At 34.7% G+C, this 13,571-nt stretch overlaps 1 protein-coding gene across 4 annotated transcripts in view; it reads left to right on the top strand.

Moving 5' to 3' along the window:
- LOC133200175 (caspase activity and apoptosis inhibitor 1-like) overlaps positions 1-5,729 on the top strand; it is a 327,434-nt gene extending 321,705 nt beyond the window's left edge. For all 4 annotated transcript variants that reach the window (XM_061335953.1, XM_061335950.1, XM_061335952.1 and 1 more), the window contains 3 exons: positions 681-774; positions 1,269-1,371; positions 5,312-5,729. In XM_061335953.1, the coding sequence (XP_061191937.1) occupies positions 681-774; positions 1,269-1,371; positions 5,312-5,452 (338 nt within the window). In that variant the 3' untranslated portion in view covers positions 5,453-5,729. The remainder of the gene's footprint in view (positions 1-680; positions 775-1,268; positions 1,372-5,311) is intronic.
- Positions 5,730-13,571: the final 7,842 nt, after the last annotated feature.

A 13,571-nucleotide genomic window follows, 5' to 3' on the forward strand; every position in this document is an offset into this window, starting at 1 on the left:
TGGATGATACATGTACCATATGTTCAAATCAAATCATGTACCATTAGTACCATATGTTCAAATCAGATCATGTATCATTAGTGACCATGTGCAGAATATAGATTTAGTTTGTTCCAAATACATCCCCTCGAGGCATGTTTGTACAGCAACTGTACCACAATATGGGTCCACATTTTTTACATGGTATTTTAAGTTAATTGTTAATCTTTTCATGAACAAGACTAATCTCTGAAATTGATGCATGTTTGAATCCAAAAGGAAGGAAGTGACCATAATTATACATGTAATGGTGTTGAACAGTTCTTAGATGAGTGATATTAATTTCTACTTAAAAGCTGGACATCTCAGGTGAGTTCTGTTGCCCAAAGGCCTCTGAATCTGTTACCCATTATTTCCTAAAAGTACTTTTCTGCTTGTTTCTAGCTCTAGCAGTGAAAGCCTAGGTGATTTTAAGAGCTTATGCATTGGTTAGGTGTCTGTCTGTCCGGTTGTATGTGTATTTTAACCATATTTCAATGGTATTCCTCCTAAAGTTCATACACATGAATTTACCAAGTTTTATTTTTTGAAAAAGTTGTGTTGCCATGGTTACCAAAAATAGAATATTCTATTAAAATGTTTCATATTTTTACTATGTCTACCTTTTTTGTAATTCTTATGATATATTTTTATCATCACAGGTGAGGAAGATGAAAAGACACCGCTAGAAACAGATGAAAATACCGCAGACTCCACATCTCCAGTCTCCCCAGGGACCCCTGGTCCAGAGGAGGGGTAAGTCTGAGGGACAGGTCCACACATCTGCATGGGATTATACTGTAAAATCATTTAGAGGAAAAATTACTGGTTTGAGGGGAATTAATTTCATGTCTAAAGGAGAAACATTCTGCAGTATGAAATTTTAATCTTTCATGGAGGATATGAATTTGTGGGTCTCTACATACCATGAAAACAACAAAAATTAAACCCCATTAAAATGAGTGTTTTCACAATGTATGAGCCAGCTCAAACTGGTGTCAATCTGAAGAGCTTGTGATTTACTTTTGCACAGATAAGGATCTTCAAAGTTAATATTTTTGGAGGAAATTTTTCCCCTGTACATTTTTTATTGCCTTCATGTACCTTTGCAAGGAAAATGTTTATTATAAATTATGATACATGTACTTAATGCTCATCTTTGTTTCTATATAATTGCATGTGCTATGCAATCATTAAAAGCCCTTCCTGACTGCTGAATGCTCAGTTTTATTTTTGTATGACATTGTTAGGGAGGTAGAATATGGATTCATAGAGACTACAGACAGACAAACAGATGAGGAGCAAACACAAAATGATGTCAAGTCAGATACTGGGGACAGTCCCACTGAGCAGGTAGGACTAGTTTTCTAGGCACCTTATAGAACACCTTCTTTGACCAGAAGCTTTTGATGTCGAGAACTTTTGGATAAAGTAAGGATCTGTGTTCAGTGCCCAGTTCTGATGTAATTTGTCACCAGTGCCTGATAGCATCATGTTCTGAAAAGAACTGTAAAAATGCATGCAATTATTCTTTAAGAATTAACTACAAAGAAGTAATGTACAGATTAGTGAAGAAGACACATCAGGTATATAGGGTTATAGTCAGCTAGCAAACATGATGACTACACCTAAATCAAACTTGTCTCTCATGAAAAGATGACATTCTTGTGCATCAAGGATAGACATTATAAAAGTGAAAATTTGACAATTTCCTCAAACAAGACTTTTGAGTAGACAAGAAATGTCTCTCTGAGAATCTAATGAAAAAATCTTTAATTGAGATGTAAATGCAATGAAATAGACCCTTAAGCTGGGATAGAAATGCAGAAGGCAAACTGTGTAAAAAGTTTTAAAGGCAATTTGTGTGTTTTAAATTTGATTTGCGATTCCCAGCCTGAATAAAAATAAAAAACGCAAGGACAAAAAAACTTAAATCAAATTGTGTCAACCACATGGGGATTTAGTGGTTAAAGAAGATGCATTATGTCTGGTTAGGCTGTGAAATATTTTAAGGAAGATGTCGACCTTTACCATGAAGTGTGGCTCAGGAAAAAAGTTCAATTTTCTCTATGTGTAATAAAATTTGTTTTATGATTGGTCTTCAGTCTCAGTAATTATCTTTTCTTTACAGTAATTATTTTCAGAAAAGAAGGTCAAACAGAAGTAAAACCATTTTCAGTATTCAAATATAAGAAGTACTCACAAAATAAGTTCAGTGCATATGAAGTAATGCCAGGCTTAGGTGTTTTTTTTAGTTACAATGAGTTGAAGGTTTATTGACCTTTTCTTTTCAAACTGTCAGTTTATATTCTCAACCTCTAGATATTTGGGACAGAGCAAAGTTGATTAAAGGAAGTTTATTCAAACATATACAGTTGAACTCTGATATCTTGAACACTGATATGGATATGTTGAAGTGATTTAGAAGTCCCAACCACTTATTTTTTTTTTTATTTTTTTTTAGTATTTTACCCTGAATAGATATCTCGAAGTTTTTTTCTCAGTCCCATCACGTTAAGGATATTAAGGTTTGATTGTAGTTATCTCCCCTTCTAAGAGAATAACTATTAATATTTATTATATAACATAGTCACTCAGGACAACCAGTAGTTAGATTAATCTGTTCAGGTAGGCAGATAGCTGGTTTTAAGTTTTCCTCCTGTATAGTATCTAGCAAATTTTCATTGCAAAGTGGTGGGCAGAATAAAAGATGAATGAAATGTGGAACTCTTTGAAGTAAAATTTCTGATATTAAAATGATAATAAAACAGAGAGTTAGGTGGTGCTTAAAAAAATAAATTCCATGGTACTGTATTTTCGTGTTTCAGATCAGGTTGAAATTGTTGATGATTAAGTTCGACCTTTTACATCTTAATGTTAATGGGTAATGTATATTTCAAGCACATAAGCATATATATTATAATAGAAATTTTTTTCCAAGAAAGTTCAAGCTATGCTCATATTGTAATCTGGAAAAGTCCAGGTGCAGAGGAATTGTGTCAACTGTATTTCCTAGCAATGGACTCAGAACACCCATAAGATTGGAGGTTTGGGGGAGGGGGGTGAATTTTATGGAGATCCACTAGCGATCATATTGTAGCCATTTAACAAAATGGGTGTTTCCTCTAGAAGAGATTGCAGACAAGATTTGGACAGTAATGTTTTTTAGCCCTGTCTCTGAGTACTGTCATTTTTATATAAATGTTATATAGCCTGCCCACTCATGCTTTTGTTCGGACGATAATATTTATTTTCAAAACATTACTAAGAATTTGATCTGTTCATTATCTATTTTTCTGTGGGTAAACTTTCAGGAAATGAAAGTGTATGTTAAACTTTGCAGCCAAGTACACTACCAACTTTCTCTTGAAAAAATGAAAAATGTGTCTGCTTTTATATTATATTTCATGATATTATCTTGTCATATTTAAGAGTAACAATAAATTAAATCAAGTTGCCCCTAATTAAGCTTTTTTTGCATCAACTGTCAGATCGGGGACTGTGGTTATAAACATGATATAGTAATTTATGACTATATTAAGGAGTACTGTAAAAGAAATCGCAAGAAAATGAAATGAGGAGAAGTGAAACAAACATGGCTTAATTGACAGATCTGTATTTAAGAGTGTCTGGCAAATTAATCTCCGAACCCGTCAGACTTCTTTAATACGGTTAGAAAACTTGACTGAGAGCCAATATTAGGCTTTAATTGAAGGTCGAAATTCCTTTTAGACAATTTTTTATTCTAATCTTTTGATGAAAATTGCAATTATAGTTGGATTGATTTCGATTTGGACTGTCTCAGAACAGACAAATTTGGTTTGTGTAACCTATGGTATATGATATCAGCCATTTCTAGAACCTAGTCAGTAATGGACAATATTTTATCAAAATCGGGACAATCCTTATAATCGCTAGAATTGTCTGAGACAATTTCCAAAACAGTCAATACTTATGGACAAGATAGGACAAAATATGGCATTTTCTGTTTACTTAATATAAAAAGCATTAGACAGTTCACAACAGATCATCTGTTGGGACGATTTCATCGCCTTATTAGGCAAGAATTTTGCTGAGTGTAATTTTCAGATAAAATCGGGTAGAACCATTAGAATTGGACTGTTTGAAGGGGAAGCCATTACTGACCATGTAGAATATTTCAGCTAGGAGCATATGGTGCATATTGTCTGTTTTTAAAAAATGTAATGAAAAAATCTGGCAAAGTGATGGATTGTTTTCAGACTTTGCTTATTAACTTTGCGCTGGGGCAGTTTTCTATTGATTTTCTACTCAATTTGAAAATCTTTGTTGATTTAAGAAAAGATACAGATGCACACTGTTTGTTTTCCAAGCACTTCAGTCCCTCTTTGAAAATGTCATCAATTATTTTCTCTAATGCCTCCACAAATCCAGGGCATTGTCATTCTTTATCAACAAGATCTTTTGAATATTTTAGGGGATGATGGGAGATTGGAAAATGTCGGAATTTTCATCTTACTGCCATATAAAGCTAGGGACCAAGTTGAAAAACCGTATACATTGCCAAGTTTTGTCTGCTCTGATCAATACTATAAAGTCTTTCCAACCAACTGAAAAGATTAAAAAAATCAATATGCCATACTCCAACATTTTAAGTTGCTTTGGCTGACCACATAAATGAAATAATTTTGATGGAATTGGCACTAGAAAATTGTTTTCAATTATCTTTTCCTCTTTCGGGATCGAAATTGAACTATTTCTCAAGTAAACATATGCGATGAATGTCCGTCTGCATTTTTTTCTCAGATGATATATTTATGGTGTTTCTTTGACGGATTGAGATTTTTTAATATCAAATGAAACATAATGGCCATTCTACAACTGTCTGATGTATTCTTTCATGACAAACAGATATTTGTTACTTATGTATTGATTAACTCAAAATTGGCCCCCAGATACCCAGTGCCTGTAACCTTTCAGTATATTAGTAGATATTTTTACTGCCTTAAAATATTAATAATTGTAATAGCAGATGTTTTATGAGCCAGTATGAAAAACCATTTCATTTTTTATGGCCATGGTGTACTACTTAACAGTACTACTTATATGGATTACTCTCTCTATGTTTAATAAAAAGTCACTTTTATTTTAGTGATTCAGTATTGAAAGATCAAGTTATTTTACATCATTTATTTGTTTTTACATATACTTTATTAGAACAAAAGTGTATACTTGGACATTTTTTCGAACCATATCCAGATACATGTATATATTTTCTCTTTAGAGATTAATTAGTCTCATTAACTAATTACAGGGAAGTGACAGAGAAGAGGGGGGTGAGGAAAGTGGAGAGTTATCAGTGAATCAGATGGAGCTATTAGAACTAGAGATGAGAGCTAGAGCCATCAAAGCCATGCTGCTAGCTCAGGAACAAAGGGACAAACAGACTGACTGAGCCAAGAGCAGTAACTCTCACAAACTCTCAAATCATTCCCCATGAATTTCACAATTTTATCATGCCAAACTACATGTATATTTTCATATTTTTATATGAATATTTTTCATACACTGAATTGAATGTAATTACTAAGTATTTTACAAGTGCAGGACAACTAAGAAAGTTGTCAATGAGTGAATTTGTAACATTTTTTGTTTCAATATTTTTTTTTATTGTTTTATATGACAGCTTTTATTTTTGTAATGGAAAGACAATTAAAAATGTCAGATCTCAATCCTTTTTTTTTTTTTTATGATTAATGCAAATGAGAGAAGAGATACTGTCTTTGTTGAACTTTTTATAATAGTTTTTTTTTTTTTTTTTTTTTTTTTTTTTTTTTTTAGGGGGGGGGGGGGGTATTCTCTATTGAGAAGTTGATGGCTTGTTTTAATACTCCCTCTCAAACGAGCCATCAACTTCTCAATAGAGAAGGGGGGGGGGGCACAATATCATTTATACCTGATGAAATTTACAGGAAATGGCAGTATGTGATTTTTTTAGACAGTTCTCCGAATTGAAAACATGAGAACTTAAATCTCTCTGATGGCTGAAAATCAGTATAATTAAAGTTTGTCATCATTACAGCTATTTTACGTGTATTGTTGACATCGCTAAAATAATGTGCTCTATACTAATAAATAGGGCTCATATATCATTCCTTCATTTGCCAGAATATCAGTTGAAGGAATTTGTTTAGTGAACTTTTTTCCAAACGCGAAAAACTTGGGGATGGGGGAGAGCCGCTTTCCTTCACTTCTAAAGCTTAATAATATGTCTCTTCCAACCAACTTAACAGGTATCCGCGTTTTCTAGGGGGTGTGCAAGGTCATTTTTAATTTACTATGTACATTATTCCCTCCCCCCCCCCTTCTAGATCCACGCATGATCTATATTTTTTCCAGTTCTGAAATCGAGGTAAGAAAGCATGACGATATATAAGAAGTCATTTTCACTGGACATCGAGTGCATTCTCCAATAAAATATTCATTTAAATCAATTATTTTAAGCAATATACATATTTTCTTGTTTCAATTCAACAAAAGAAAAGGTGAAAATAATGAAGAGATTTGTCAGATTTGAATAGAAACGATTGAGGTGGTACACGTAATTGATGATGTGACAGGCTTAAGAAGCATGTAACTTGTTAACAGCTGACATTTTACAGCAACTTGTAGATACAATTGTATATAGATTTATGAATCTGGGAATAAAGAAACAATTGATGCCTTTGTATTCTGTTTTTAACCAAATTCTGTTTTGAACTTGGAATTCCAAGGTCCAGTCTCCTGCGGTCTATTCTGTACAAGGAGAAGATAGATAACTCTCATTCGTATTTGTTCCATTTGAGTTTTCTTCGTCACAGACGAATCCATGTAATAATTTCCACCTGGAAAAGGAACAGGACAAATCCAGTTAATAGATAATACATTAAAATGAGCAAAATAGACATATATCATCTATTGCAAGGTTGTAATGTAATTATTTCTTCAAAATGTATTTCTTTTTTAAGTTGAAGTGATCTTTAAAGTAATATTTGCGTTTATTTGATAGCTATAGATATACCTGATAAACAGACCTAGTTTTATTCTTAACCAAACTTATGCTGATATGTTCAAAATTCCAAGCCTTAAATCTCAAGTAAAAAGTCGAATCTAGTTTTGCGACCTCCATACCGCTATCTACAAGCGTGCGTAAATATGGTAAAACGTATTGAAAGTCAATGCAATTAGTGGTTCGGCAAGTTTTCGGTTGTCTCCTGTGGTGGAGCAAGGTCTTTCAAACAATTTTCCTTAAACCCAATCGTGTAATCTTTGGTACAGGCACGTAGTATTCGGGGGGGGGGGGGGGGGCTACTTTTTCTTAGAAAAGTGTTTTGCTATCAATTTATTATGGAAATTTCATTGAAAATCCAAGAAATAGGTTTTTCGAGTTTGCACAAATTTTTTACTTTGATTTCATAGTCAAAAATATGCAAATATATGAACAATGCCATCGTTTATGTCCCCCACCTATATACGGAATCCTGCATTATTTAATGGAATTAAGAAAGTAGATTTGTCTGCATGATATTGCTTTTGTGCAACCTGTTCTAACGTTATTGAAGATTACGAAATATAATTGAACTTTCGAACAAAACGGCAGCGTTCGAAAATTTTTAAATATCCTGTTTTATGATTCAATTAAACCTCTGTGTGTGTGTGTGTGTTTACATGTGTGTGAGGGTGTGTGTGTGTGTGTTAATATAAAATGGATATGTTGATGACGATTCTCAGCTGTTTTTGTGCAACAGACAAACGCAGACTTAAAAAAAAATACCAAATAGAAAAAAAATATGTTTGTGAAACACTGATGTCCCCGTATAGCAGCTCATGACGAAGGTTAAAGTCTCTCATTGCAAATCAAACTCTAAAGTCAAGCGATCAAAAATATTGGTACCTAAAGAAAAGTCTTTCCACAAGAAATTCATCTTTGAAATATAAAAGCCCTCGCAGCAAGCATTCAGAAATTATGGTTTAGGTTAAAGTTTTTCAAAAGTAGGTCAAACTCCAAAGGTAAAAAAAAAATATTGATACCCAAAGAAAGTTCTTGTCAAAAGGAATATAAATATTTGAAGTTTGAAAGTCCTAGCACCAAGCGTTCAAAAGTTATGCCCAAGGTTAAAGTTCTTCAAAAGAAGGTCAAACTCCAAGGTCAAGATCAAAATCGTTGGTACCCAAAGAAAGTTCTTGTCACAAGAAAAAACATACTTGATATATAAAAGTTACTGCATGAAATGTAAGAGGAGTTCTTGGAATATGGATTTTGTAAGAAAACTTTTTGGCACCCAAAAGGCCTCCCCCATAAAAATGGGAATTCTGACACTGTAACGGGGACTGGGTACGTCGGCCCGGTAGGTCAGTGGTTAGAGCACCCGCACGGTTAGCGGGAGGTCCCGGGTTCGAGTCCCAGTCTGGCCGACATTTTTCCCCGCCTGTTACATTTGGCGCCCAACGTGGGGCCAAATGTAACAGGCGGGGAAAAATGTCGGCCAGACTGGGACTCGAACCCGGGACCTCCCGCTAACCGTGCGGGTGCTCTAACCACTGACCTACCGGGTCGTACTACCAAAATTGTTGAGATATGAGTTATACACCTTTAGAACCCGAATAAATCAAAGAAACAACAAACTGAAATTTTAACAAAATTTAATAAACAAAACAAAAATAACTTTTTACAACAAAATAATTAAAAATAATAGAAATGAAATGTCTATCTGCAGACCGTCCTAGGAAGTGTCCTGTAAAGTAGGGTTAACTAATCACAGCACCTCTGCTTAACATTTTCAGAATTTTGGTGTTGAATTTCCTCACACGTAATTTTCATAAATGAAACATTGAATATGAATTCACAAATAACACATAAGTCACTGTTTCCTAAACTTTCACAATGCTGTGTGGATTATCTTTTGGTTTAATCAATATATTTTTCAAAGAGTGGAATTCTTTTGAACACATAACTTTATACAGTTATAAATGCTGGTCCCGAGTTGTCCGTCAGGGCTGCCGTATCTGACTCTCTCTCTCACATTTGCTGTTGTAAATGCATAACCAAGACTCTCCCTCTCGCCCTGGACTGGCTATTGTATCAATGGAATTTAAGTACCCCGCCCAAGACCTGTGTCATTTTAGAAACGGAACGAAAGCCCGAGGAGATAGGACCCTGGGGAAAAATAGTTAAAAAAAAACAACAACCATACTTAATGTATAGATTCTAACTATATAAACATATTTTACAAATTACATTTTCAATCCCGTAAATACCTGATGTACTTTTGAGCACCCGCCCCGGCTACTACAGAACAAGCCAAACAGGTCTAATCGTGGCTGTAACTTCCCGGGTACTACCCGAACACGAGCACGAGCTCTCAGGTAGATAAAATTGCTAACCGAGGGGCTCTCCACAGGATAAAGACCAATATCTATTATCACACGATAGGGGTATCTTAAGGGCAAAATTTAGTTTGTAAAAGACACATTATTGTACATCTGCAGGACACCGCCAATCATATTCCAAAAGATGTGTTAGCTACTGCGTAAAATGTAAAAGGAATTCAGAGAACGTGGCTTTTGTAGGAAAATGTTTTTGGTCCCCATATGACCTTCCTTATGAAAATGAAATTCAAACATACACACCTACAGGGCACCATAAATCATATACCAAAAGATGAATTGGCTTCTATATAAAATGTAAGAAAGTTCTAGGAACACGGCTTTGTAGGAAAATTTTGGCTGCTAAATGGCCTCCCATGTGAAAAAAAAATTAAGCATTTTTGCAATATTTTCAAGACACCACCAAAAGATGATTTGTCTTTAATACGTAGAATCTTAGAGAAGTTTTAGAAACAAGATTTTCATAGAAAAACGTCCTTTTTGACCCCCAAATGGTATCCAGAGTGAATTTGAAAATTCCAAAAACATTTTTGTACATCTACAGGACACAATCATATTCGTAAGATTGGTTTGACTAAATTATGAAATATATGAAGATTTCCGGGGAGAAAACCTCGTTTTCGACCCCGCCCCCCTCATTGGCTCCAAGAGGGGAAATGAAAATTCGGAAGCCCTTATTACATATCCACAGGACTTGAGTCACTTCACCGATCATATTTCAAAAGATGAATTGGCTAATGCATAAAATGTAAGAGGAGTTCAATGAAAAAAACAATATAAATATGAATGTGACGGACGGATCAGGAAAAAAACAATATACAAACTAAAACCCGAACTTTCTTTATAAAGAGCGGGTAAACCAAAACCAAAGGTGACTGAACGTCTATGCCTATGGAGACTTCATTATAGTTTTAATCTAATGCATCGTTATCTATAGCTGTTTAGGACATTTTAGGCCACAAAAATTTATATTACATGTTTATGAAGCAAACGTTGAAAACTTAGATTCAGATTGTAATTAAAGCAATACATATAAATCTTTCATATAAAAATGGTGTATTCTTATACATCATACACATGTAGTTTATTGGATTGAAAGTTTTTGTGTTTTTTCTTTCATTCATTTTTTCTATTGTCTCATCTAAAGGAACAGTCTCCTCTTACAAGTTATTCAGAGTTGTCGTTCCTATTATCAATGTTTGAAGATTCTGGCACAGGCACTTGTTTCGTAGGAAAAGGGAGGGGAGGGGGTGTCTCACCCGCTATTGCGAAAGCGAGGAGACATTAAGTCTGTCAGTCTGTCTGTCACATAATCTTTAACCTTGGTCATAAGTCATTCATAACTTTTTGAATGAGAACAAATAGGACTTTCATATTTCACATGTGCATTACCTGTGACAAGACAAATGTACTATAACTCGATCTTGAAGTTTGATGCATTTTAACAAACTTTAATCTTTGTCATAACTTTTATTAATTCAAAAATTTTAATCTTTTTTGTATGATGGACAGACAAGACAGGGCACACAAAGAAGGAGGGGGCTACAATTCTTTGAATTTTACTTTTTTTAACATTACAAGTTATCGAAGTACCGACAGACATTAACCACAAGAATTCTGAACGCCTGCTTTGCATTAATTGTATAGTAACTGCAATATTTGATAAAGCAGACTTTGAAAGCCATAATGCAAAGTTTTGGTGATCAGAGCACTATAAAGCTTAGTTTTGATATCTGAATGTGAGAATTCTTATGATAAAGTTTGGGTGCAAGTAACTCCATCTGAAGATACATCACCTAAATTTAGACTTGCCGGGATGAAACGCGAAGATCATTGAAAACCGCCCAACCAGATTACTTTGTTCCAGTTATAGTTACATGGCACTTGTACCTAACCAAAAGAACCAAAAGAACAAAGATGTATAATCGTTCAAAAGCATACCGTAATAAACACATTTCGTTCATGTTTTTTTCTCTCGTCGATTGTTGTACATGATTTTAGCTCACCTTGACGAAGTCGAGATGACTTTATGCTATACCCCCGACGTTGGTACCAGCGTCCCGGTTAAAGTTTTAGAGGTTTAGGAGTAAGTTCATTCCCAAGTAACTGGACCAAACTGTATGGAGGAGTCAGAGGTCATCGACTCAAGACACGGTCCGGAGTCCGCATATTTGGGAGAGGATCGTACATTTTGGCCGTGGTTTGCGACGATTTCTAGGGGTGTACACTACCAGACTTGCTTCAAGGGGTGTACACTACCAGACTTGCTTCAAAGGGTGTACACTACCAGACTTGCTTTAGATGCTGTACCTGACCTCGATTTTCTGCATGTCATAAGCCTTTGGTGCCTAAACGTTCATGGATGATGCATCTAGGGATGTACACTAGCAGAATTGCTACAGATGGTAGATTTGACCTAGATTTTCTTGATGAGTGAACAGGTTAAAGTTTTGGAGCAAGTCCATTCCCAAGTAACTATAAATCCTACCTAGCTGGACCAAACTTGCATGGATGATGTATATAGGGATGCACACTAATAGGCTTGCTTCGGATGCAAATTCATTCCCAACTATAAGCCTTATGGTGACCAAACTTGCATGGATGGTGCATCTAGGGATGCAAACGAGTGACAAACCAGACATGCTTTGGATGCTGAATCTAACCTAGATGATCATGTTGAAGTTCTTGGAGCAAGTCCATTCCTAAGGAACTATGTATAATTAAGCCCTTTGGTGCCTAAACTTGCATGGATGATGCTTCTAGGGATTTACAATATTAGGCTTGCTTAGGACGCTGGATCTCACTTTCATTTTCTTGATGAATGATATGGAGCAAGTCCATTCCCAAGAAGCTATAAACTCTTTAGTGACCTAACTTCCATCGATGATAAATTTCGGGATGCATACCATTAGGTATGCTTCGGATGCTGACTCTGGCTACAATTTTTTAGATGAGTGAATACTAGTGCTTAAGTCCACTTCAAAATAACTATACCCATATCAAACTATAATGCACATTACCAGAACATTCATTGGCGGGGGGGGGGGGGGGGGGGGGGCTTTGCCTTACTTCTACATAATATTCGTCGAGCTGAGCTTCATAATCTTTGATTATACCTATGTTTTTATGTGGGTTAGAAAAGGGATTCAAATGGAGCGTGAAAGGGAAGTTAGGTGAAAATTTTAAAATTTTTATATGTAAAATCTCGCATCTCATATAATGAAAAGCAGCATTTTGTAATAAGTGCGTTGCTCATAACAACAGTTAGATTTGATATTAATTCTTAAATTGGAGCAATTCGCGGAAATCCTTATGATGACCGCTGATGACTGATGTAGCATGGGCACTTGAAATGCCAAATGTATCCAGTCAATGGAGTAATAAAATTCCAACATCCAAAAATAAGCTAGGAGAAAGGAAAATATCTATGTTAGTTGTATTTCACCTTTCAAAATTCTTAATTAAGGTATTCCATCCTTAATAGCCTCAGATTCAATGAAGTAGAATACACAACAGATACAAATGGGTTGAATACTCGGTATATTTAGACAATGTTCCGATTCATTACTATCAATATGTAAGAGTTGAATGTGTCCTAATTTATGACCTTGACCTGTCCTTGAGTTATCCTCAACTGTTTTTAATCAATAAGAAATCATTTAAAAGAAAAAAATCTACCGGGTAGTAAAATCATTTTCAATTGTTATTCTCTTTCTATTCCTGATTATTGAATTTATCGTTCCATTACAGCATTTATTGATATTCTTTGTAATTGAATTTTTATTTGAAAAATTCGCATTCACTCAAAGACCTCAATGGAATCTTTATTGATTAATTACTGCTTAAGTAATTTTAAATTTTTGTAAATTTCTCTTGGTAAATCTTTTTCTACTGTAAAATGCTTTAAAATAATATCAGAGTATTATATAGGTGATGAATATTTAAGGAGAGAGAATTTGGTCTTATTAGGGGTGGAATAGTACCTTCAATGCAAATTACATCGAATGATTTACTGAAAATACTCTAGACCCGACCTGACGCTCCCTTTAAAGAAGGTGTAATAATTTTTTATCAATAGTTTTTTTTTTCTATATGCCACCTTTGATCCTTTGATACTTGCAATTATCTACGGAAGAAATTAAAATAGA

Source organism: Saccostrea echinata, unplaced genomic scaffold (genome assembly GCF_033153115.1).
Source record: "Saccostrea echinata isolate AGI-Se365-2 ecotype Australia unplaced genomic scaffold, CSIRO_AGI_Sech_v1 ptg000037l, whole genome shotgun sequence".
Classification (NCBI taxonomy): Eukaryota; Metazoa; Mollusca; class Bivalvia; order Ostreida; family Ostreidae; genus Saccostrea; species Saccostrea echinata.